Source organism: Pleurodeles waltl, chromosome 3_1 (genome assembly GCF_031143425.1).
Source record: "Pleurodeles waltl isolate 20211129_DDA chromosome 3_1, aPleWal1.hap1.20221129, whole genome shotgun sequence".
NCBI classification, from domain to species: Eukaryota; Metazoa; Chordata; class Amphibia; order Caudata; family Salamandridae; genus Pleurodeles; species Pleurodeles waltl.
In genome coordinates this window covers 16,717,829-16,743,972 of record NC_090440.1, presented here as the reverse complement: position 1 = coordinate 16,743,972, position 26,144 = coordinate 16,717,829, and the positions used below count along the sequence as shown (strand labels likewise).

General features: G+C 49.9%; 1 protein-coding gene across 5 annotated transcripts in view; it reads right to left on the bottom strand.

Annotated features, from left to right (window-relative positions):
• AMBRA1 (autophagy and beclin 1 regulator 1) overlaps window positions 1–26,144 on the bottom strand; it is a 667,981-nt gene that overhangs the window by 142,513 nt on the left and 499,324 nt on the right. For all 5 annotated transcript variants that reach the window (XM_069221711.1, XM_069221710.1, XM_069221709.1 and 2 more), the window contains one exon: window positions 4,797–4,936. In XM_069221711.1, the coding sequence (XP_069077812.1) occupies window positions 4,797–4,936 (140 nt within the window). The remainder of the gene's footprint in view (window positions 1–4,796; window positions 4,937–26,144) is intronic.

The following is a 26,144-nucleotide window of genomic DNA, read 5'->3' as shown; positions in this document are numbered from 1 at the left end:
GGAGAACCGTCCCCTGATGCAACGACAGAAGATCCACCTGAGGAGGCAGTCTGAGTGGAGGATCGGTGGCCATGCTCAATAGCTCTGGATACCATACTCTCTGTGCCCAGTCAGGACCCACCAAGATAACCTGGGCCCGGTCGTTCCTGATCTTCTTGAGAACCCTAGGCAGAAGTGGTATAGGTGGAAAGGTGTAAAGGAGGCCGGAGTTCCACTTGAGGCCAAAAGAGTCTTCGAGCGAGTGCCGCCTTGGAAACTCCAACGCGCAAAACAGCTGACATTGCGCGTTCTCTGCGGAGGCGAACAGATCTAACCAAGGCTCTCCCCACTGCTGAAAGAGACCTTGCGTCACCTTCGGATGGAGATGCCATTCGTGATCGGCTATGCATCAAAGGCTGAGTTTGTCCGCTCTGGCGTTGAGACCCCGCCAGATGTTGAACCACCAGAGTAATGCCCTGATGTTCCAGCCATGTCCAGAGGAGTACTGCCTCCTGACAAAGGGTCCAGGACCCTACCCTGCCTTGTTTGTTGCAGTACCACTTTGTAGTTTTGTCCGTGAATACTTACACTACTTTCCCTTTGAGAGAGGGAAGAAATGCTTTCAATGCAAGCCTGATCGCCGGGAGCTCCAGAAGATTGATATGGAGCCCAGACTGATCTCTGCCTCTCCCATGTGGCCACCCCAACCCAGAAGCAATGCATCTGTCACTATGGACAGATCTGGCTGGGGAAGGGAGAGGGATATGCCATGGAGCCAATACGGATTTGAAAGCTTCCACTGCAGGTCTTTAGCAGTCCCCTTCGAAAACTGGACCATGTGATGCTGCGCCCACTGGAACTTCAAGTCCCACTGTAGAGACCGCATATGTCATCTGGGATGTGTCACTAGCAGGATGCAGGAGGCCATGAGGCCCAGCAGCCTCAGAGTCAGTCTCACTGAAACCCAAGATAGAGGCTGAAAGATCGGAATCATAGCCTGAATATCTCGGACTCACTTTTCGGGAAAATATGTCCAAAACTGCACTGTGTCCAGAGCAGCTCCGATGAAAGGGAGCATCTGAGAGGGAGTCCGGTGTAATTTCGGCACTTTGATAGTGAACCCCAGTGTGTGCAGGAGGCTCACCATAATCTAAAGGCTGCCTTCAACAGCTAGTCGCTAAGGTAGGGGAAGACTGAGACCCCTAACCTGCGCAGATGAGCTGGAACCACCGCCATCACTTTTGTGAACACCCGAGGGGCGCTGATAAGGCTGAAGTGGAGCACGGTAAACTGATAGTGCTCGTGACCTACCACGAATCGCAGGTAAGGTTTGTGGGCAGGCAGGATGGGAATGTGGATATAAGCGTCCTGCAAGTCCAACGCTACCATCCAGTCTCCTGGGTCTAAGGCAAACAGGACCTGAGCCAGGGTGATCATTTTGAATTTCTCCTTCTTGAGGAAGTAGTTGAGGTCCTGAAGGTCTAGGGTAGGACGTAAGCCCTTGTACTTTTTTGCTACCAGAAAGTAACGGGAAGAACAATCATGACCCTCTTCTGGCACAGGGACCTTCTCTGTGGCTCCCTTGGCCAAAAGAGCCGTGACTTCCTGGTGGAGAAGTGCAAAATGATCCTCCAGAAGTTGGCTAATTGATGGAGGCATGGCTGGTGGGGCAAATTCAAAGGGGCGGGAATAGCCCTTTCGAACTATCTGCAAAACCCATCTGTCCGTAGTGATGGATTCCCAGTGGGGCAGGTGATGGCGAATTCTGCTGCCAAGTGGATAGGAGCGAGGTGACGGACTAGGAGGGTTTGGAGGCTGCAGCAGGGGCAAGGGTGGACTGGGCAGACCTCTGGTTTCCTGTCCCACGCAGGATTCCACATCCCCAACCACGCAGTGGCTGAACAGCGTGGGTGGCACTGTAGCTGGGTTGGGGATGCGACAAGGAGCCCCTTCCGTGGACACAAAAGGTGGACTGTTGGGGGCGAGGGGCAGTGGAAAGGCCAAGGGACCGAGCCGTAGCCCGGGAGTCCTTGAATCTCTCCAAGGCCGAGTATGCCTTGTCTCCAGAGACGGGGAGCCATCAAAGAGCATGTCCATAAGACACTGTTGGACATCCCCCGAAAAAACAGAAGTACGCAATCAAGCCTGGTGTCTCAAGGCCACCGTTGTCGCAACTGATCTGCCCAGAGAGTCAGTCATGTCCAGCCCACATTAGATTGTGAACTTCGCCACATCTCTCCCATCGTTCATAGCTTGGGGGCTCCGGGCACTTCTGGCGATAATTGTGCAATATAAATTGATTTATAAAGATGTTCTCTTCTTTCTCTTTCTTTATGCCACTATCTGTGAAGTACGAATAATATATTTTGGCACTGGATCTTAATAGAAATATATATTTTTTTAAACGTTACCAGGGATTGAGCACAGGTTTATTTCATTCTATTTGTGTGATATGTACCAGGAGGTGGCCTTATCCTTTGCCCACCTCAAATCAACTTTCCTACAGGGCTTCGTTTAGGAGTATGAAGATAATGTAAGAAATGAATGAGACATCTCTTAAGTGTACGTAGGCACTGATTTGGAACTGAGTGGGGTATATAGAAGTGCCTGAAGCCAGTGAAGGGAATAAGGGAAAGTTGTTGAGGTGAGCAAGGCTGGGAATACGTCAAAGAGTGAGACTCCACTTAAGTGTGTAAAGCCAGTGATGAGGGATGAGCGAGTCTCTCCTGAACAGAATAAAGCCAGTAAATTGAATGTGTGAGACTGTACATAAGTGTATGAGACCAGTGATGTGAGTAAGGCTTCACTTAAGTGAGACCAGTGATGGGAAAAGAGGGAGTGCAGTGGAGAAATACACAAGACTCCACTGGTGGGTATGAAGCAAAAACTATAATCAGTTCTACTGTTCGTATTTGGAGGTGGTATTGAGAAATATCAGGGTCTTACTTGACACCCCATCCCTGACTTCCAAGAGGCTGGTCCCCAATCGTTGGCTGATGGGTGAGGGCTCTTTCAATACACCTGCATTATCTCAGTGCATCTCGGAAGAACATGCAGACTGCTAGAACCCCCATGTCTCAGAGTACACAGGTCTTGTGTGTGAAGGTTTTGTTCTCACAAAATAAAAAGGATATTCAATGTGTAACAACATTAAAATATATGTTTCCATTGAGTATGGTATGTTATGTGTTTTTATAGCACGCTCATCACACCTGAGGGTATCCAGGCGCTCTGTAGCAGATTTGTAAGGTCAGCCCTGGGAGCTTACTTGAAAAGCCACGTCCTCAGCTTCTTGTGAATGTCAGGAACAGAGGAGGCTCTGATGTGTTGTAAGAGGTTGCTCCGGGTTTCAGGGGCCAGGTACGAGATGGTGCAGCTCCCTGCTCTGGTTTTATGTATGCATGGGGAGTGTGGTAGTGAGAGACCTGCAAAGCAGAGATGTCTGGAAGGTTGGTGGAACTGGATACAGCAGGGCTAGTGCTGTGGAGAAATATGTTGGTGGGCATGAGGATTTTGAAGTATGCACACTTGTGTTTTGGGAGCCAGTGGAGTAGTGTGGTGCGATTTGGGCTCAGCGTGGAAGGTTGAGCGTTTGGACAGTCTGCAGTCTTCTTGTAAGCTGTTTGGCAATCCCAATCCTTGCATACAGGGTGTTTGCATACTCTAGTCTGTTGGTGATGAGGGCTTGGGTGATCGTTTTCCTGGTGTTTCCAGGTAGCCACTTGAAGATTTCCCTCAGCATTCTTAGGGTGTTGAAGCCAGACAAGACAACTGCTTTGACTCGGGCAGTCATGTCCAGTTTGTTGTCTATGATGATTCTGAGGTTCCTCACTTGCGAGCAGGGTTTGGGCCAACAGGTGGAGTCCCATGGTAAGGCATGCTTCCTGAAGATTACCACCTCGGTCTTGTCAGAGTACAATTTGAGGCACATAGATTTTATACATGTGGCTACTTTGTCATGCATGTGATGAACTTTTTCCTAGTGCTGGATGTTTTTTTCCTGAGGACTGTATCAGTTGTGTGTCTTCCGAGTGAGGATATTTAGACTGTGAGCTCGTATGACAGCCAGCAGGATCATGGAGATGTTAAGAGCGTTGGGCTGAGCGAGGAGCCCTCAGGGACTCCGCAAATAAGATCTCATGCTTAAGAGGTGTAGGTGGTCATGTTGACAGTTTAGGTTCTTACGGTGAGAAGGGAGCAGATCCATTTGTGCGCAAGTACCTGGATGCCTCCTTTGTGGAGATGTTGGATTAGGTCCTTTACGCCATGTTGTGTATATTAATGCAAGAATATGTTGGTGACAGATCATGGACCCACAAAAGTATCTTTGATTTATAAAATTATTTGTGGAATTAATATTTACTTTGATATTCAGTAGTAAATGTATATTCTGAAAAGGTAGCAGGTATAGGGGTGTGAAGACAGGTACAAAAGAATTGCCTTAAAATAATAGAGATCAACGGTTAAGTACAGGTGCAAAATATCTTGTAGCCTGTAGTTGTTTATTTTCCTAACAAACCCATGGTTTAAGGAGCAACATTTTATTCTCAGGCAGTAGGTGCAGTGGCACCGGGTGCAGAAGTGTGAGGAGCCTATGGTGTCCTAAGAATTGTTAGCTTTTCTGGCCTAACCAGATGCACATTGGCCATGTTTCCTGGTATGCGTGCTACGCCGCTGCTCGTTTGCATGGAAGCAATGGTTTAACGTTAGCACATTATGGCCTCTTTCTGCACATAAGTCCTGGTTTTAAGGTCACCTGCACCACACTCGCACTCACAGGCCAGGGGCCCTCTAAGCAGGAAGTGATCCATACTCACTCTGGCCGGCAGATCACCAGGTCTCCCTTGTTGGTGCCATAGGCCAAGCCCAGCCCTGGCTCCGGAAGCCAACGCGCAGAGTTGATGCTCACATGTCTCCTCTGATCGGTGGGCATCGGATAAAGGACGTTGAAGACTCTCTGTCATGGGAGAATCAAAAAATACTACGAGTGAATCATGGTCAACAGAGCATGCTTGAACAGAAGGCGTCTTAAACAGCAAACACAGCACTCCACACAGCTGTAGTCAGCTTTTATTAAAGGGCGTCTTCCCCCCGGATAGAGAAACCCAGCGGTGAGAGCCTTCTGCACTGCTTCCAAGCTTACTTTGTTAATTTCTCAAACTGTACCCCGGCTTGAATAGAACCAAGTTTAAAGTGTCAGAAATGCGTGAAAAAAAAATAACAGATAAAACATGTAACAAATACAATTACAATTACAAAATTGGTGAAAACATACACAACCCCTTCTAAGAGGGTGTAGTAAGGATTAAACCCCAACATCCTTGCCTGGGATAGTAACCTGGTAAGTTCCCTGTAACAAAGTACCTGTCAAGAACAATTCACAGTGTCCTGCAGGCTTCTCCAACGAGTAGCTTGTGAGCCCCTGGTAGCTCTCCAGCTGCCTGTGAGTAGCTCTTCTGTGTGCAGCCGAGCATACTAAATTAAACACTTAAGCTTCTCTGAATTAATACGTCTATCAGAATTGCAAAGTATTTAAGACGAAAAAGTGCTTACCTCTGGAAATCCCAAGCAGGTGTTTGGAGAAGAAAAATGCTTGGATTTGAAAAATATATTTAAAGCTGATATTTCAGTGATAAATCATTTGGTGTTGGGAAGACTTGTTACTATTATTATTACCTTGGTGCCAGGGATGTTGCTGCACTGACCGTTAGATATTACCCATGCAAAGGCATTCTAAATTGACAAATTCTTTCTTTACGTTACTACTGGCAATCCTGCCTGGTGTACTGAGGTGATCACTGATGCTAACTGTGCATGGGGTGATCACTGATGCTAACTGTGCATGGGGCGGCCACTAGTGCAACCCTGCCTGCTGTACCACGTGATCACTGATGCTAACCGTGCATGGGGAGGCCACTACTGCAACCCTGCCTAGTGTAAATAGGTGATCACTGATGCTAACCGTGCATAGGGCGGCCACTAGTGCAACCCTGCCTGGTGTACCACAGTGATCACTGGTGCTAACCGTGCATAGGGTGCCACTAGTGCAACACTGCTTGGTGTACCGAGGTGATGACTGATTATAGCAGTGCATAGGGAGGCCACTAGTGAAACCCTGCCAGGTGTACTGCGGTGATCACTGATGCTAACAGTGCATAGGGAGGCCACTAGTGCAACCCTTCCTGGTGTACTGCGGTGATCACTGGTGCTAACCGTGCATGGAATAACTCTTTCAATGAACCAGAGACCATAGCCTTTATGACTGACTTCTCCCCATAACCAGCTCAGGCCTACTTTACTGAGTAGAAGCCTTCCCGCAAGGCAACCATAAGTCATACAGACATTAATAAAAGGCCACCACGTGCAAACTTACATTCGACAAAACAGTACTGAATCCTTCCTGTGATGGCCAAAAAAGGTGATGTTTTATCCCAGGGTTTGAGTAGGGGTACTAGCACTAAACCCTTGTCTACCATGGTAATCTGGGAGACTGTATGCCTCGTGTACTTATGTGCGGGCTTCACCACAGAGTAACAGCAGCCCACACCAAAAGGGCCCATGGGCCTCAGTACATGGCATATCTTCACAGCCAAGGTATGCCACGAGACCCAACTACTGATGAAATTCTGCCCTACAACCACAGCAATTATGCGGCAGGGTTCGGCCAAATTATGTGGCAGGTTTCAGTAAATTATGAGGTAGGTAAAGGAAAATTATATGGCGTAATTTGGCTCATTCTGTGATAGTTTTACTTAATTATTTTGTCATCTTTACACTGTTCTGGGTATTGATTGTATTTCATTAGTACCAGTTTAACCAGGGGTGACATGTTCATGAGAAAAAGGGGAGCTGCCCTGCCACCCTCGGGGGAGACGCAAAACAGGAACCAACAGAGCGCAGATGAAAAGTAATCACTGCTCAGAGAGAGTGCTGAATCGCCTGGGTGAACTCTAGTGAACTTTGCAGATGTCCTAAAAGGTTTTCTTGTGCAGGCACAAGCTACAGCAGTGACATCACAGGAGAGGGAGTGCTACAGCAGTGGCATTACAGGAGAGAGAGTGTGCTACAGCAGTGACATTACAGGAGAGGGAGCGTGCTAGTAGTGACATCACAGGAGAGGGAGCGCGTTACAGCAGTGACATCACAGGAGAGTGAGCGCACTACAGCAGTGACATCACAGGAGAGTGAGCGCACTACAGCAGTGACATCACAGGAGAGGGAGCATGCTACAGCAATTACATCACAGGAGAGGAAGTATGCTACAGCAGTGACATCACAGGAGAGGAAGTATGCTACAGCAGTGACATCACAGGAGAGGAAGTATGCTACAGCAGTGACATCACAGGAGAGGGAGCGTGATACAGCAGTGGCATCACAGGAGAGGGAGTGCTACAGCAGTGACATCACAGGAGAGGAGGTGCACCAGCAGTGACATCACAGGAGAGTAGGTGCACCAGCAGTGACATCATCGGAGAGGGGGTGCTGAATTAGAAAGCAATTGATCTGGTTAATTTTAAGGTGCATAAACTGTGGCCCTGGGGAGAGTAACAAAGCTCCATTTACCTCAATGGCTTGGGGTGGAGCAGGCCAATGAGGATAAGGAGGGAGTGGTTGGCAACCATTCCTTGGTCATCACAATGGGAAGGCTGTACGAGGAGTTCAGGGGGCTGCTCCCCTGGCAGTAACACCTGTTTACTACTGCATTTGGTTCCCCTCTGAAAAAGCATTACGGAGCTGAGCACACAGAGGGCTCCTTATCGTGACTCCGTAGAGGCCCAAGAGAAGGAAGGAAGCAGCAGTGGAAGAGAATTGCGCTAGTGAACTAAGAGGTAAGGGTTCCGCAACAGGGGCATCACACCCCCACCCCACCTCACTCCCTGCTTTAGCAGCTACAGGGGGGCGGGGTTCTTGATGGGTCTCTTGTCTGAAGCTCAGCAGACAAAGGCTCATAATAAGCTTGGGAGGCTGAGTGAGTGAAAGGAAGGATGGGTGGGTGGATGGATGGATGGATGAACAGAGGGATAGATGGAGGAGTGGAAGGATGGATTGATAGATGATGAGTGAAAGGATGGATGAGTGGATGGAGTCAAAATATGGATGGATGACCAAAAGGATGAAAGAGTCAAAGGATGTATGTAAAGATGGATGAGTAAACCAATGGATGGATGATTGAAAGGATGGATGACAAGGGGTGGATGATTGAATGGATGGATTGGTTTGATGGATGGGTGTCCCTGGAGCAGTGGTGGCTCTCCTTTATGGGCTCCACAGCTACTCCACACCCTCTTTGTTTTGTGAGCATGACTGTGTGTGAGTTAAAATGAGAGTGAAGGAGTAAGTCAAAGTGAGTGAGAATGAGTGACCATAAGGACGAGTGTGTGAGAATGAATGTGAGTGAATGAGGGAGAATGACAGTGTATTTGAGTGCTACTGTGGGGAGAAACTATAAGTCTGAGTAATTCAGAATGAGTGACACAGAGTGAGTTACAGTAGGATGAGTGATACTGTGTGAATTAGAGAGAGTGAGACTGAATGAGTGAAAGTGAGACATTAAACTTAGGGTGTTATTCACAAGAGGCCAGCGCCACGGGAGCGTCACTTTCTCAGTCCTCTCAATCATACCTATGAAGTGACGCGGAGCCACCCTGTGCGGCTTTGCGTTACCTCATAGATATGCAATAATGGCAGGCAGCACCAGGCGCTGCGTTGCCTTACTGTCTCAAGGAGGCATTCCACGGGCGTTGCGGTGCCTGTTCCCACACAATACCCATGGATTTTGACACTGCCCCAGATTTACATAGTCACGTAAACCTGGTGACGCGAGAAAACCTTACGCTTTCCCAGAGCAGACGTAAAGAGGAGAAAAGTTCTAATTTCTCCTTGTTTTTACTTCTTTCCACGTGTGCTGCGTTCTCCAGCACTCAGAGAACGAGGACAAGGATTGTTTTTGTGCAGGAAGGTGTCCCACAACGGAGAACCAGGGTGCCTGTGTTGGCGCTAAGCACTAAATTGTGCACCAGCGGTACTGCAAGGACAGGAACGCACAGTATTGCGTAGATATGGTGCACATCCCTGCCCTTTCGCTTCGGTGTAGGGCAGCAGAGCAATAAGACCAGATCTCTGTAAACGAGCCCCTTAGTGCAATAAGGTGCGGGAGAACCCATCGGTTCACGGAGCAACAGTAACGCAAGAGGCACCATCAAAGTAACTTTTGGCCGCGAGTGGCGGAGCGCCGGATCCTTTAGTGTGGCCAGTCACCAAACAAGTAAGATAGATTTTTCTTCCAAACAGATCGATCGGGCAATTTTTGAGCACGAAGCTACAAATCCGAACCCAAGATGCAGTTCCCTACCCACAAACATTTTAGGTAGGGTTTCTACCTGAGCGGAATGTTTGGGTAATTGAACGCTGCGAGCGAATAGAAATCAACTCAAAATTGTGTTTTTAAGTTACATTTGTACCCGGATTATCGTTCAGCTAAATTTGTACACACAATATGCATTTTGCGTATTTTTTAGATAATTTCAGATAATTCTGGTACAACAAATTTAACAGGTTCTCTGCCCCAGACATGACGAAGTGATTGCGGACAGCTTCACTAGTATTGATGAAAACCGCAGCCACTGTCCCCATCGCCTGGCCGGGAGTAGCCGCTTTACCTCCTCAGCCCCTTTAGGGATCTCACGCGACACTGGACCCCGCAGCCACGCTACCCATCACCTGGCCGGGAGTGGCCCCCTTCTGCCCCTTTAGGGGTGTCACACAGCACTGGACCCGAAACCACCATCCCCATCACCTGGCCAGGAGTGGCCCCTTCTGCCCCTTTCGGGGTGTCACACAGCACTGGACCCCGAAACCACCATCCCCATCACCTGGCCGGGAGTGGCCCCTTCTGCCCCTTTAGGGGTGTGTCACAGCACTGGACCCGAAACCCCCATCACCTAGCCGGGACTGGCCCCTTCCGCCCCTTTCGGGGTGTCACACAGCACTGGACCCCGAAGCCACCATCCCAATCACCTGGCCGGGAGTGGCCCCTTCAGCCTCTTTAGGGATGCCACACAGCACTGTACCCCACAGCCACCATCCCCATCACCTGGCCCGGAGTGGTCTATTCTGCCACTTTAGGGTGTCACAAGCACTGCACCCCGCAGACCCCATCACCTGACCGGGAGTGGCCCCTTCACTCCCTATGGGGATGTCACACAGCACTGGACCCCGCAGCCACCATCCCCATCACCCGGCAGGGAGAGGACCCTTCAGTCCCTCAGCCCCTTTAGGGGTGTCAGACAGCACTGCACCCCGCTGCCCCAATCACCTGGCCGGGAGTGGCCCCTTCAGGGATGTCACATAGCACTGGACCCCACAGCCACCACCCCCATCATCTGGCCGGGAGTGGCCCCTTCACTCCCTATGGGGATGTCACAGAGCACTGTACCCCGCAGACACCATCCCCATCACCCGGCAGGGAGAGGACCCTTCACTCCCTATGGGGATGTCACAGCACGGTACCCCGCAGACCCCATCCCCATCACCTGGCCGGGAGTGGCCCCTTCACCCCCCTCGGCCCATTTTGGACGGTGCCTTCTAACTGCTAAGAGGCCCCAATGATTTCTTTCTGTCCTTTGGTCCGGACAAAGTGTTGTGCAGACATCACCTGTTCCCATGGAAACAGCAGTGGAATATGATGGTTTCGTGGTACCCAGGAGCGCAGGCACCTCATTACCTGAGGGAGTGGGGGGTTTGGTGAGCAGAGCATGAAAGGAGCAAGGGGTTTACAGATCTGCTTCTGTCTAAGAAGCTGACAGCGCAGACAGCTCCCTCCTGCCACCACAGACTACAGATCAGACCCTCTACAGCTCACATTTACACCAAGTAACACCAACAGTAGCTAACAGCTCCCTCCTGCCAGTACCGACTACAGATCAGACCGCCTACAGCTCACATTTACACCAAGTAACACCATCAGCTGACAGCTCCCTCCTGCCAGCACCGACTACAGATCAGACCCTCTACAGCTCAGATTTACACCAAGTAACATCAACAGCGCAGACAGCTCCCTCCTGCCAGCACAGACTACAGATCAGACGCTCTACAGCTCACATTTACACCAAGTAACACCAACAGTAGCTAACAGCTCCCTCCTGCCAGCACAGACTACAGATCAGACCCTCTACAGTTCACATTTACACCAAGTAACACCAACAGTAGCTAAAAGCTCCCTCCTGCCAGTACCGACTACAGATCAGACTGCCTACAGCTCACATTTACACCAAGTAACACCAACAGCAGCTGACAGCTCCCTCCTGCCAGCACCGACTACAGATCAGACCCTCTACAGGTCAGGTTTACACCAAGTAACACCAACAGCACCAGACAGCTCCCTCCTGCTAACACTGGCTACAGATCAGAGCCTCTACAGCTTACATTTACACCAAGTAATACCAACAGCAGCAGACAGCTCCCGCCTGCCAACACTGGCTACAAATCAGACCCTCTACAGCTCAGATTTACACCAAGTAACACCAACAGCAGCAGACAGCCCCCTCCTGATCTCACCGTCTACAGATCAGACCCTCCCTACAGCTCATGTTTACACCAAGGAACACCTGCAGCAGTTGGCAGCCTCCTCCTGCCCCTACCAGCTACAGATCAGACCCTCTACAGCTCACATGTACACCCTGTAACACCCACAGGAGCCCCCTCCTGTCTCCGCCGGCTACAGATCAGACCCTCTACAGCTCACATTTACACCAAGTAACACCAACAGCAGCAGACAGCTTCCTTCTCCCTCTACAGCTCACATTTACACCAAGTAAAACCAGCAGCTGACAGCCCCCACCTCTCCCCACAGCTACAGATTAGATCCTCTACAACTCACATTTTCAGCAAACAACAACAACAGCGCAGACAGCCGCTGCCTGCCGGCTACAGGTCATTACCGCTACAGCTCACATTTACACAAAGTAACACCAACAGCAGCAGACAGTCCCCTCCTCCCAGCACTGGCAACTGATCAGACCTTCTACAACTCACATTTACACCAAGTAACATCAACAGCGCAGACATCCGTCGCCTGCCCCTCCCGGCTACAGATCAGACCCTCTACAGCTCACATTTACACCAAGTAACACCAACAGCAGCTGACAGCTTCCTCCTTCCAGCACTGGCTACTTATCAGACCCTCTACATCCCATATTTACCCCAAGTAACACCAACAGCAGTTGACAGCTCCCTGCTGCCACCACGGGATACAGATCAGACCCTTTACAGCTCACATTTACCCCAAGTAACACCAACAGCAGCTGACAGCTCCCTCCTCCACCCACCGGCTACACATCAGATTCTCTACAGCTCACATTTACACCAACAGCATCTGCTATCCCTTCCTGCACCCACCAGCTACAGATAAGAACCTCTACAGCTCACACTTACACCAACAGCGCAGACAGCCCCCTCCTGCCAGCACAGACTACAGATCAGACCATCTACAGCTCACCTTTACACCAAGTAACACCAACAGCAGCTGAATGCCCCCCCTTCGGCTACAGATCAGAACCTCAACAGCTCACATTTACACCAAGTAACACCAACAGCAATTGACAGTTCCCTCCTGCTCCCGCCGGCTACAGATCAGACCCTCTACACCTCGCATTTACACCATGTAACACCAACAGCAGCTGAATGCCCCCTCTTGCCCCCCTTCAGCTACAGATCAGAACCTCAAAAGCTCACATTTACACCAAGTAACACCAACAGCAATTGACAGTCCCCTCCTGCCCCCACGGGTACATACAAGACCCGTTACAGCTCACATTTACACCAAGTAACACCAACAGAGGCTGAAAGTCCCCACCGACTGCAGATCAGACCCTCTACAGCTCACATTTACGCCAAGTAACACCAACAACACCTGGAAGGTCCCTCCTGCCAGCACTGGCTACATCTCAGACCCTCTACAGCTCACATTTACACCAAGTAACATCAACTTCAGCTGACAGCTCACTGCTGCCCCCTCTGGCTACAGATGAGACCCACTGCAGCTCCCACTTACACCAAGTAACACCAACAGCAGCTGACAGCCCCCCACCGCCAGAACCGGCTACAGATCACCACATTTGCAGCTCACATTTATACCACATAACACCAACAGCAGTTGACAGCTCCCTCGTGCCAGCACCAGCTACTGATCAGACCATTTACAGCTCACATTTATACCAAGTAACACCAACAGCAGCTGATATCTCCCTCCTGGCAGCACCAACTACAGACAGACCCGCTCTACAGCTCACATTTACACCAAGTAACACCCACAGCAGCTGAGAGCCCCCTTCTACCCACGCCAGGTACAGATCAGACCCTCTACAGCTCACATTTATACCAAGTAACATCAACAGCACCAGAATTGCCCCCTGCAGATCAGACCCTCTACAGCTCAGATTTACACCAAGTAACACCAACAGCAGCTGACAGCTTCCTCCTTCCAGCACTGGCTACTGATCAGACCCTCTACAGCTCACATTTACCCCAGGTAATACCAACAGCAGCTGACGGCTCCCTGCTGCCACCACAGGCTACAGATCAGACCCTCATAACTAACATTTATACCAAGTAACATCAACAGCACCAGAATTGCCCGCCGCAGATCAGACCCTCTACAGCTCACATTTACACCAAGTAACATCAACAGCACCAGACAGCTTCCTTCTCCCTCTACAGCTCACATTTACACCAAGTAAAACCAGCAGCTGACAGCCCCCACCTCTCCCCACAGCTACAGATTAGATCCTCTTCAACTCACATTTTCACCAAGTAACAACAACACCGCAGACAGCAGCCGCCTGCCGGCTACAGGTCATAACCTCTACAGCTCACATTTATACCAAGTAACATCAACAGCACCAGACAGCCCCCTCCTGCCAGAACCAGTTACTGATCAGACCCTCAACAGTTCACATTTATACCAAGCAACACCAACAGCAGCCGATAGCTCCCTCCTGCCCCTATCGGCTACCGATCAGACCCTCTACAGCTCACATTTACACCAAGTGGCACCAACAGCAGCCAAGAGCCTCAGATCAAAGGGTTAGCTCGATAAAGTGGGCGCTGCAGAGAAGAATCAGAGGAGAGAGGATGTCAATCATACTGCACACCACAGTGATACAGCTCTGTGAAACACTGCTGCACACCACAGTGATACAGCTCACCATACCACAGAGATACATCTAAAATTTACACCAAGTAACACCAATAGCAACTGAGAGCCTCAGATCACAGGGTGAGCTCACTGAAGACTGCGCTGCAGAGGAGAATCGGACCAGGGGTGTTAGACATACTGCACACCAGTGTGATACAGGTCAGCAGACCACAGTGATACTGCTGAGCACACCAGTGATACTGGTCAGCAGACCACAGTGATACTGGTCAGCAGACCACAGTGATACTGGTCAGCAGACCACAGTGATACTGGTCAGCAGACCACAGTGATACCGGTCAGCAGACCACAGTGATACCGGTCAGCACACCACAGTGATACCGGTCAGCACACCACAGTGATACCGGTCAGCACACCACAGTGATACCGGTCAGCACACCACAGTGATACCGGTCAGCAGACCACAGTGATACCGGTCAGCAGACCACAGTGATACCGGTCAGACGACCACAGTGATACAGGTCAGCACAACACAGTGATACTGCTGAGCATACCAGTGATACAGGGCAGCAGACCACAGTGATACAGGGCAGCAGACCACAGTGATACAGGGCAGCAGACCACAGTGATACAGGGCAGCAGACCACAGTGATACAGGGCAGCAGACCACAGTGATACAGGGCAGCAGACCACAGTGATACTGGTCAGCAGACCACAGTGATACTGGTCAGCAGACCACAGTGATACTGGTCAGCAGACCACAGTGATACAGGACAGCAGACCAAAGCGATACAGGACAGCAGACCACAGTGATACTGCTGAGCACACCAGTGATACAGGTCAGCAGACCACAGTGATACAGGTCAGCAGACCACAGTGATACAGGTCAGCAGACCACAGTGATACAGGTCAGCACAACACAGTGATACAGGTCAGCAGACCACAGTGATACAGCTCAGCAGACCACAGTGATACAGGACAGCAGACCACAGTGATACAGGACAGCAGACCACAGTGATACAGGACAGCAGACCACAGTGATACAGGACAGCAGACCACAGTGATACAGGTCAGCAGACCACAGTGATACAGGACAGCAGACCACAGTGATACAGGACAGCACACCACAGTGATACAGGACAGCACACCACAGTGATACAGGACAGCACACCACAGTGATACAGGTCAGCAGACCACAGTGATACAGGTCAGCAGACCACAGTGATACAGGTCAGCAGACCACAGTGATACAGGACAGCAGACCACAGTGATACAGGACAGCAGACCACAGTGATACAGGACAGCAGACCACAGTGATACAGGACAGCAGACCACAGTGATACAGGACAGCAGACCACAGTGATACAGGACAGCAGACCACAGTGATACCGGTCAGCAGACCACAGTGATACCGGTCAGCAGACCACAGTGATGCTGCTGAGCACACCACAGTGATGCTGCTGAGCACACCACAGTGATGCTGCTGAGCACACCACAGTGATGCTGCTGAGCACACCACAGTGATGCTGCTGAGCACACCTCAGTGATGCTGCTGAGCACACCTCAGTGATGCTGCTGAGCACACCTCAGTGATGCTGCTGAGCACACCACAGTGATACACGAGAGCACACCACAGTGATACACGAGAGCACACCACAGTGATACACGACAGCACACCACAGTGATACACGACAGCACACCACAGTGATACACGACAGCACAACACATGACTGCTCAGTGCAGGCTGACATGTGAAACACTACTGCACACCACAGTGATGCAGCTTACACCACAGTAATACAGCTTAGCACGGGTTAACGTTAAAAAACGCTGCACATCACACTGATCCAGCTCTGTGAAACACTGCTGCACACCACTGTGATACAGCTCAGCACACCACAGTGACACAGCTCAGCATGAGCCGACGTGAAACAATACTACATGCCAGAGTGACACAGCTCAATACTGCACACTACAGTGATACAGCTCTGTGAAAAGCTACTGTACACCAGTAATACAGCTCAGCACACCACAGTGATACAGCTCTCAGCATAGGCTGACATGTGAAACACTGCTGCACACCAAAGAAGAACAGTTCTGTTAAAACACTACTGCACATCAGTGATACAGCTCAGCACAGGCTGACGTGAAAATACTGACTCCACAGTCATACAGCTCAGCCCAACAAACTGGCAAGTCATACACTGCTGCAGAAAAGAGTGATAGAGCTCAGCACAGGCTGACATGCCAACCACTTCTGCACTCTACACTGATACAGCTAAGCACTGGCTGACATGCCAAACAATACTACACACCACAGTGATACAGCTCAGTGAAGACTTTACTAGACAGCTCACAACAACACAGGATTAGACCCTCATAAAGCTCAGCACAGGCTAAGACCCTCTGATAGAGCTCAGTACAGGGTTGAGGAAACAGCTCACAACAACACAGGATAAGACCCCTGATACAGCTCAGCACATGCTTTATGAGACAGCTCACAACACAGGGTAAGGCTCTCTGATACTGCTCAGCATAGGCTTTATGAGACAGCTCACAACAAGACAGGCTAAGGACCTCTGACACAGCTGAGTGCAGGCATTATGAGACAGCCCATAACAACACAGGCTAAGGCTCTCTGATACAACTCAGCATAGGGTTTATGAGACAGCTCAGAACAAGACAGGCTAAGGACCTCTGACAGCTCAGCACAGGCTGTAGGAGACAGCTCAGAACAAGACAGGCTAAGGACCTCTGACACAGCCCAGCACAGGCTGTAGGAGACAGCTCAGAACAAGACAGGCTAAGGACCTCTGACACAGCTCACCACAGGCTGTAGGAGACAGCTCAGAACAAGACAGGTTAAGGACCTCTGACAGCTCAGCACAGGCTGTAGGAGACAGCTCAGAACAAGACAGGTTAAGGACCTCTGACACAGCTCAGCACAGGCTGTAGGAGACAGCTCAGAACAAGACAGGTTAAGGACCTCTGACACAGCTCAGCACAGGCTGTAGGAGACAGCTCAGAACAAGACAGGTTAAGGACCTCTGACACAGCTCAGCACAGGCTGTAGGAGACAGCTCAGAACAAGACAGGTTAAGGACCTCTGACACAGCTCAGCACAGGCTGTAGGAGACAGCTCAGAACAAGACAGGTTAAGGACCTCTGACACAGCTCAGCACAGGCTGTAGGAGACAGCTCAGAACAAGACAGGTTAAGGACCTCTGACACAGCTCAGAACAGGCTTTATGAGACAGCTCAGAACAAGACAGGCTAAAGACCTCTGATACAGCTCAGAAAAGGCTTTATGAGACAGCTCAGAACAAGACAGGCTAAGGACCTCTGACACAGCTCACCACAGGCTGTAGGAGACAGCTCAGAACAAGACAGGTTAAGGACCTCTGACACAGCTCAGCACAGGCTGTAGGAGACCGCTCAGAACAAGACATGTTAAGGACCTCTGACACAGCTCAGAACAGGCTTTATGAGACAGCTCAGAACAAGACAGGCTAAAGACCTCTGATACAGCTCAGAACAGGCTTTATGAGACAGCTCAGAACAAGACAGGCTAAGGTCCTCTGACACAGCTCAGCACAGCCTAAGACCCTCGGACAGAGCTCAGTACAGGTTTTAAGAGACAGCTCACGACAACACAAGGTACACCCTCTGATGTAGCTCAAAACAGGCGTTCTGACAGTTTAGAGGAACACAGGCTAAATCCCTCTGATAGAGCTCAGTGCAGGCTTTATGGCACAGCTCACAACACAGGGCAAGGCCCTCTTATACAGTAGAGCACATGCTAAGATTCTCTGATAGAGCTCAGTGCAGGTTTTAAGAGACAGCTCACGGCAGCACAGGCTTTAATAGACCGCTCACGACAACACAGGCTAAGACTCTCTGATACAGCTCAGCACAGGCTTTATGAAACAGCTCACAACAACGCTTAAGTTCCAAAGATACAGCTCAGGACAGGCTAAGACCCTCTGAACGAGCTCATTACAGGTTTCATGAGACAGCTCACGACAACCCACCTAAGACCCTCTAATAAAGCTCAGCAAAGGCTAAGACTCTCTGATACAGCTCAGCACAGGCTTTATGAAACAGCTCACAACAACGCTTAAGTTCCACAGATACAGCTCAGCACAGGCTAAGACCCTCTGAAAGAGCTCAGTACAGGTTTCATGAGACAGCTCACGACAACACAGGCTAAAACCCTCTAATAAAGCTCAGCACAGGCTAAGACTCTCTGATACAGCTCAGCACAGGCTTTATGAAACAGCTCACAACAACACAGCTTAAGTTCCTCTGATACAGCTCAGCACAGGCTTTAAGAGGCAGTTCATATCACAGGATAAGACCCTCTAATACAGCTCAGCACAGGCTTTATGAGACAGCTCAGAACACAATAAGACCCTCTGATACAGCTCAGCCAAGGCTTTAAGACATCTAAACAAGACAGCGCAAGTCCCTCTGATACAGCTCAGCACAGGCTTTATAAAACAGCTCACACAGGATAAGACCCTCTAATACAGCTCCCCCACGGTTTAAGAGACAGCTCACAATAACATAGGCAGATACCCTCTGATACTGCAATACTATAGCTTATTGGGCAATGCTGTGATGAAGGATCTTTCCTGAAACCTTTTTCTATTTTCTCCCAATCTTTGCTGACTCTCTGTGAACTTGGAGCTCTGGGCACTTCCCCAATGTCCGGCAGTGGGAAAGTGGGGGTGCCTGTCCTACCTGTGATAGGAAGGGACAGGTAGGGGTATGGTTGAGGTGCTGTAAACAGGAGGGCCCTGTGAAATAGTTATAACACATTCCCAGGGTGGGTACGGCCCTGGAAGCTAGGGGGACGTGCACTGGGTGTGCCACCTCCTACACAACCCAATTAACCATGTACTAGGCCTATAGAATAGACCTGCAGGGGAGCTAGCGGGCATGCGCTCAGGTTGGCAGTCCCTACGCAGGGGGCCAACCCTGGGCTCCCTTATGCCCTTCCGGGAGCGCACCCACGGCGGGGCTGCTGGTAGGCGGAGGGCAGAGTGGGCATACAAAGGTGTATTCTGTCTGGGCAGGGATGCACCCCCATGTGGGTGTCCCCTACCTAAAGGGGAAGTTGGTCACATCCATAGGGTGGTCCAGTCCTCTACTAGAGGTCATGGGCCATAGGCACAGTCTCCCTGTATAGAAGTCAGTAGGTGCATGCTTACATGATGGGGGAGTTCATGTATGTTGCGTCTGGCACATTTTGCCAATAGGTGCATCCTTGGAAACAGGTGCCTGACCATATAGTGAGCAGGGCCTAGGGGGCTTCTCTATGCCCATGTACACTTGGGAGCTCATATTCATGGGGAGCGTGGCATAGCTGGCCTCTAGGTGCCTACATGTGTCAGGGCATCAACGCATAAATGAGACAGGGACAACTCACCAGGGTATGCATACCTGCACACAAGTGTGCCATAAGTAGGTGGAGACTAGCATCACTCACCAGGGTGTGCATACTGCCCTGGGTAGTTTTCCTATATAGGGACTGAAGCTGGCAACACCTGCCAGGGTGTGCACATTTGTGCAAGGGTATTCTAATATAGGGACTGAGCGCGATAGAGCAGGCCAGTGTTGGCGCGCTGGCATCTTTGTGGTGGCTTTCACATAAGTGCTCAGCCTGCCTCGGCAGGCTTGTGTGCGCGCACCAGGGCACATGTACCGCAAGGAGTGCTGAATACCGATGAGTGTTCGCACTACCCATGAGAGCTGCTCGGCCCATAACGTAACATGGGAGAATGAGTCTTATTAGGTCTGGCTGCAGTAGTGGATTGCAGGGAAGCAACCTCAATGTTTAATATCGTTGGATTCAGAATGACAAACCCCTTCTGATGGTAAAGGTGGTTTTGTCATTGATGCCATAGAAATACCACTTCTAGGCAGTGGGCATTTCTAGGTTCTGAAATGGTTCTGGTGTCTTGTAAATTAGGCTTCATTCCAAGGGTCACGGAGGAAGAGCGCATCTGTGTATTCCCCAAGCGACCACTATAAAACTTGGGCATCCAGAATGACAGATCCCTGCCTTTGGGGCCTAGATAGATAGATTGGGAGGAGAAGTCTCTGACACTTGGCCTCTCGGAGCCAGAGCATGGCCTCACTAAAGATCTGCATTCCAGAGCCTCAGGGTAGACAGTGAGTTAACTTACGGGAGACATCTGTGGTTCAAAGGACAACCTACAACTTCAAAGGAACCATCTAGTATAACTAGGGGTACTCAACGTCTGCAAGAGTGAGTAACCTTTACTGCGACACAGGACTGGGACTGCAGGACTGCGGTTGGCACACTGCTAGAGGAATCTATTGTACCCAGGAGGGTAACTGGGCGAGGACGGGATCTGCACTCCCTTCCTGCTTAGAGACTGGCCTGGGGCTGATTGCCAGCTGCTGTCTAGCATCCCAAAGGGGGCTCTACAAGGTCCGGTTGACCTGCCCCCTATTCACTGAGGATGTCCAAGGGACATCAAAGACCTCCCGAGAGGGACTTGCATCGATGACCGTTAATAGCTGGAGAGCGGTGCCCTCTGCTGTGCCTACATCGTATGCTGGACTTATTGTAGCCTAAGTATTGTGTCTGGAGACCGGAATTGCCTGGTACGGAGCTTTCCAAGGACTGCCCGCACTTCAGGTGAGTGTCTCTTCATCGTGGGGACCACTGCACGCCAAAACGTCTTATTGGTGTGAACCGGATCACCTGGTGCAGGACCCCGCGGGGCCGCTATTGTACATTGTTTCGATTTTCTCTCGTGTGAGCCTCAGCTCCATGCCTGCTGTGTGCGGTGCCCTGTTCATTGGTTACAACCCTCGGAGGAAGCGGTGGAACCTGAGTTGTGCTGTACTTGGCCTCGCATGAACTTGTGTCGAAGTGTGTGATCGGGGAGTCTGGTACGGAACCCAAGTTCTGAGTGTGACCAGAGGGACTAGTGCGCCCAAAGTAACTGCATGCTAGATGTTGTGCTTTCCAGAGGGGATTTACACCCTTCGTGGGAGAGTTCGGGATTGTCTGGTGCAGCTCAACTCTTCACACACCAGACTAGTGCCTCTTTCCAAGGAGGTACCGCATTGGGAATAGGCTTGTGAATGAATGTATGGGTCAGGGCCATTCAGATCATCAGATCCCTGAAGTTGTGCCTTCTTTTTGTGGAGATACGGCATTTTTGACGTGGGATTGTAACTGTCTGGGGTCACTGAGTTTTAGTGACTCAGGCATAGCATCTCCTGGTACAAGAGGTGTGGGCCCAATAACTTGTCGTGTGCAACTGGAAGTGTCGAAGACGACTAAAGTCAACAAGCCCCCAAGGCATCTCCCCGTTCCGAGGGTGCTGAAATTGATTTGGTGACATTGGACTGTCTGGCTGGGCTTGGCCGTCTAACGGCGGCCCCAGAGACCCTCCCCCTGTGTTTTGCAGACCTCTGAGTGAACCTCCTGTGGGGAGCCCAAACATCTCCTTACTAATTGTTTACCGGCCATTGTCTTTCCTTTCCCCCTGTCTTGACCCCAGAACCCTGAGTGGTGTGACTTAACCTGGAGTGGCCTAGTAACCAAGGAAAGGTTGATGCAATCTTTGGTTCATGGAGGGGCGGGGTAGCCAAAGAGGGTTGGTGGGTGGAAGGCAGTTTGGAACCCAGGGTGCTTGCAAAACACAGTGGCATTCACTGTCCGTATATCAGGGCACCGCATTAGGGTGTCAGGAGTGAGTGCGTACTAGTGAATGTGTGCATCAGCGACTGTTACCTGTGGCACCGCACAATGGTGTAGAGTGGATGTGCCAGAGTGAGTGTTAGTGAATGCGAAGGCAGTACTGTGGTGCTGCTGATCATCTTTATTCTGTCAGGGATTTCTTAGTTGGCATTACGTCTCACTAGTGTGGCCTTGGCGCAGTGCTAAGTGGAGATGTGCTAAATCTTGTAGGTACATTTTGCTGCTAACGTTGGGAAGCAGGGCGCACCCTGAATTTCTGTGTTACAGTGATTGTGGGGAATGCTAGGGTGGGTCTCGTGCTGACATTTGGCACCTTATGTGGGCGCAGGGAGAGGATGCACCGTTTTCCTCGTGTGTACATTGTGGCGGGGAAGGGTTGTATCTTCCCTTTACACACTGTCTCTGTGATAAGCCTGACTGCTCTGTGCCAGCTACCCAAGGGTGAGCACAGGCTATACAGGGAGTGTAATCACCCACCCTTGACGGGAGTGGGGGATTATGTCTGGCTGGGGCCCTGCTTTAGCCAATCACGACATGCCACCTCCACTAATGACCCAAAGTCTTTCACTGTGACAAGGACCTTTCAGAGTAATGACATTGGGTGCTGGTCTTGACTTAAAAAGGAAGCGGGACTCGCAGTTTCTTTCAGTGTTTGATGACAAACACCTTTGCTTCACTTTCCTAGATCATCTTCAGGTTGATGAGTGCTCTCCTAAGACGACTTGGAGTTGTGTCCTTACCCAAACACCAAAGGTAGATCTGGCTGAGGTCTGTCATAGACATATGTTTGCAACAGCCCCTGCCTAGCTTAATTCCAGTAGTCTTTTGGGGTAGGCACAGATCCTTTGCCACTGGTTTTGATTGTGGCAATACAGTTTGGCAAACAATGAAGAAAAGGAAGACCGGACTACAGATCTGCACCCGAAGATGTGGACAGAAAGGAACTGATATCAACAAGCAGGGGTGGCACATATATCTGCTCCTCTCTGTCACTTCCGGGGTGGAACAAAGTCAATGCAGAGTGGCATAGCGCCACCTACCGGCGCGCAACAGCAGTGTTGTGTAAAGCTTACAGATCGAGTCTGAAGCCTGTGGATTATTCTAAAGGTGAGGAGTCTGCTATTAGTAGTATGCATCAGATAATATCGGGAAGGATAAAGTATCTCTGCTAGAGCTCACTGCTGCTCTGTTTATAGCTCTGAGACAGTTCAAAAACCAGTAAATTCTCCCAATGTTTACACCCAGAATAAGATGTATCTTTGATGCAGCATACTGCAGCCTGCGCTCAGATCTCTCCGAGAGTGCTCAGAGCATTGCAGGTTAAGGTCTCCCCCTCATAGTTCAGCAGAGCTAACCCCTCCAAATGGGTCAGCTCTCTTTGTCGAAGGTCAGCACAGGACACAATAAAGATCTGCTGTAGCTCACTGCAGTAGAGAATGTTAATGTGCCTGGCTTTACACTAAAGTAAACCAATATTAGCCTTCTTAACCAGACTGACACCCACTAATGAATTTAAACAGTAAAACTTGTCTTGAAGCCAATAGAGGGTACAAAACACTTGGGATTAACATTTACCGTCCCCCAATTCGACTATGGCGGAGGTACCTTATCAGTGCATTTAAGGTAAAACAGTATGTCCCTATCTAAGATTCACTTCCTTGAATACTTAGCAGACCTGAGTGAAATACACATGTGGCGCTACACTACGAGTACTGATTCAGAAACGGTACGCCTCTCTGTATACAATTTGCAATATGCCATGTCACAAACTGGAGGGTCTCCACCACCGTGCAACTATTCATGAGCCTAATGGGACTTCACAGCTATTTCTATTAAAACCAACTGCATGCGTGTACTTTATTTTTACTGTGGCTGACTCAGGTGCACCACCTACAGCGTATTGTATGGGGTGGATGTTGTGTTCTACCCACCAATCTTCAGACGAGTGACATATCTAGGTAAGCATTTGCAATACTTCGGTTTGCCAGTTTTTGATAGCAGAGTCATGAATGTGGCGATATTCCGGAGGAAGAAAGAAATTAATGTATTCTTTTTTTACATTTCAAAAAAATATTTATTGCTTTCTTCTGATTTATCTATAGGGTATAATGATTTCCTAATAGAAAGGGATACAATGGGATTTTTCATTCTATCACTGGACTAGAGGTATCCACGAGCGTTTCAGTTTAAACAGGGTTTCACGGTCCCGAAGAAAGTCCTTGGAAATTTTACTCGCAACACCAGGGCTGAAAGAGGTAGACCTGGGGACTATATTTTATATAGTGCCTGGTGGTACAACAGGTGCGTGCACCTGCTCTGAGTGGTCCGAGGCACTATGGTATTACAGAAGAGGATGCGGACAATTGTTTGGCCCCTTTTGCAAGACTCAGCTCTGTTGCACACGTAGCACAAACGCTATCTTGCAACTGTGCTTCCTAATTTGCATGGGGGCCTGGGCCCATGAAAATGAGGGAATCACTTCCCCCTGCACCCGTGCTGTGTTACGGATGTGGGCAAAGAGGCCCTTAGGAGGCTCACTGTCAGTGGGCAGCTCTCTGGACCCCTCCAGGCCAGCACTCTATCCCCTCTTCAAGATGCAGATGCCTTCTGCCTGCACGGACAAACACTTGAACACTGTATTTGACTGAGTGCGCTGCTCCCCAGGGCAGACACAGGGTTGCTGCTGCCCTGACAGCAGAGCCTTAACTGTAATAGGACACACATGTTTAAAGGTGCATCATGGTGCAAACAGGGAACGTGCGCCTTTAATATAATACTGGTCCGGCAAAGAGCTGTGAAGGTGGTGTCAGAATAACCACCCTGTTTCTCACACTCATTTGTTTTTAACCTTTATACAGGACATGATTTCAGCATCATTATTAGTAAAGTAAGCTGCATTTTACCGATCCCAGTACTAATTTGACAGTTCATAATTAGATCCTCCATTTCCCCCCCTAACTTCCATACCTAAAAGACTCCAGTAGTTCTGAATGAGACCACACCAAGATGGCGCTGGCGAAAGGAGAACCCTGATGATGACGCATGCCAACTAAGAGAGGTGCGACTTAATGCCGGGACTCGTCTTAACTGCTGTTGTTGTAGCACAGACTGCTGAGATGCACCTGACAGAGGTAATGCAGCCTACTTGAATAATATCCATGTAACTTTGGTTTTGAGGCAAGAGTCTTTCCTAATTGACAGGCCATTTTCGGTCTATTTGGAGGAGTACAAAGAGGAGCCAATCCACAAAGGTATTTTCGCCACTAAAGATAGCTGTGTGGTGAAACATACCTTCAGTTAAGGCTATCAGATATTCATAAAAGGATTCTTGGCATGAGGAAATGTTTTTATCACAGTGGATATCACCGTCAATAGAGGCAAGCAATGTGCAGCAGCAACTAAAATGCAAGGTGTGGGAAGTGGCATAAAAAGGCATGGTTCGCTTTGCAAGATTGGGCATGACCACAAACTTGTACGTTAGATTGGAAATGGATCTTGTGATGACCGGGTTCCTGGCGCACAGGGTAGTCCAGGGTTATTGGGCTGCAGATGCATTGCAGGAGTTGTTCACTCTGGTGTCCTAGGGGCCACAATATTACTGACTTCGAAATGGGTGACCAAGTATGCTCCTGCACTTGAGTCTCAGGGCAGCGAGACAGAGCAGCCCAAGAATTACTCAAGGAGGTGAGGTGGGTTAGAAAAACAAGTTACTTACCTTTGGGTAATGCCTTATCTGGTAGTGACTATCTAGCTGCAGATTCCTAACCTTTGAATTCTCCCCCGGCTTCAGACTGGATCTGGAAGATTTCTCATGGGCAGTACGTCTACGTGCCAGTAGGTGGCGTCGGTCAGCTCTGCGTGGTGTCATCTGCACCGGACATCACCTATCTGGGCACCACCTCACCACCCTGGCGCTGGTCAGGGAGCCGCAAGAAGGCAGATACAGCAGAAAGATAACCCTTCAGAGTGCTCAAAGCAGAGCCCTGGCTGGGCAAGGGTAAGAATAAAGAGTAAAATCTCAGAAAGGAAAGCAGAAAATGGGTCAATGGACTTTTCTGTGCAATATGATACAAAGAGCTTCCAAGGGAAGGTGCATACCCGCCTTGGTGGAGGGATGCCGGGCAGCCAGAATAACATTGCAGACTTTGTGAGGAAGGACGACACTCATATTCAGATACTTAGGATACCAGACTCTCCATGCTCAGTCCAGATCTACAAGGATGACTTGAGCCTGGTCGTTCCCGATCTTCTTGAGAGCTCTGGGCAGGA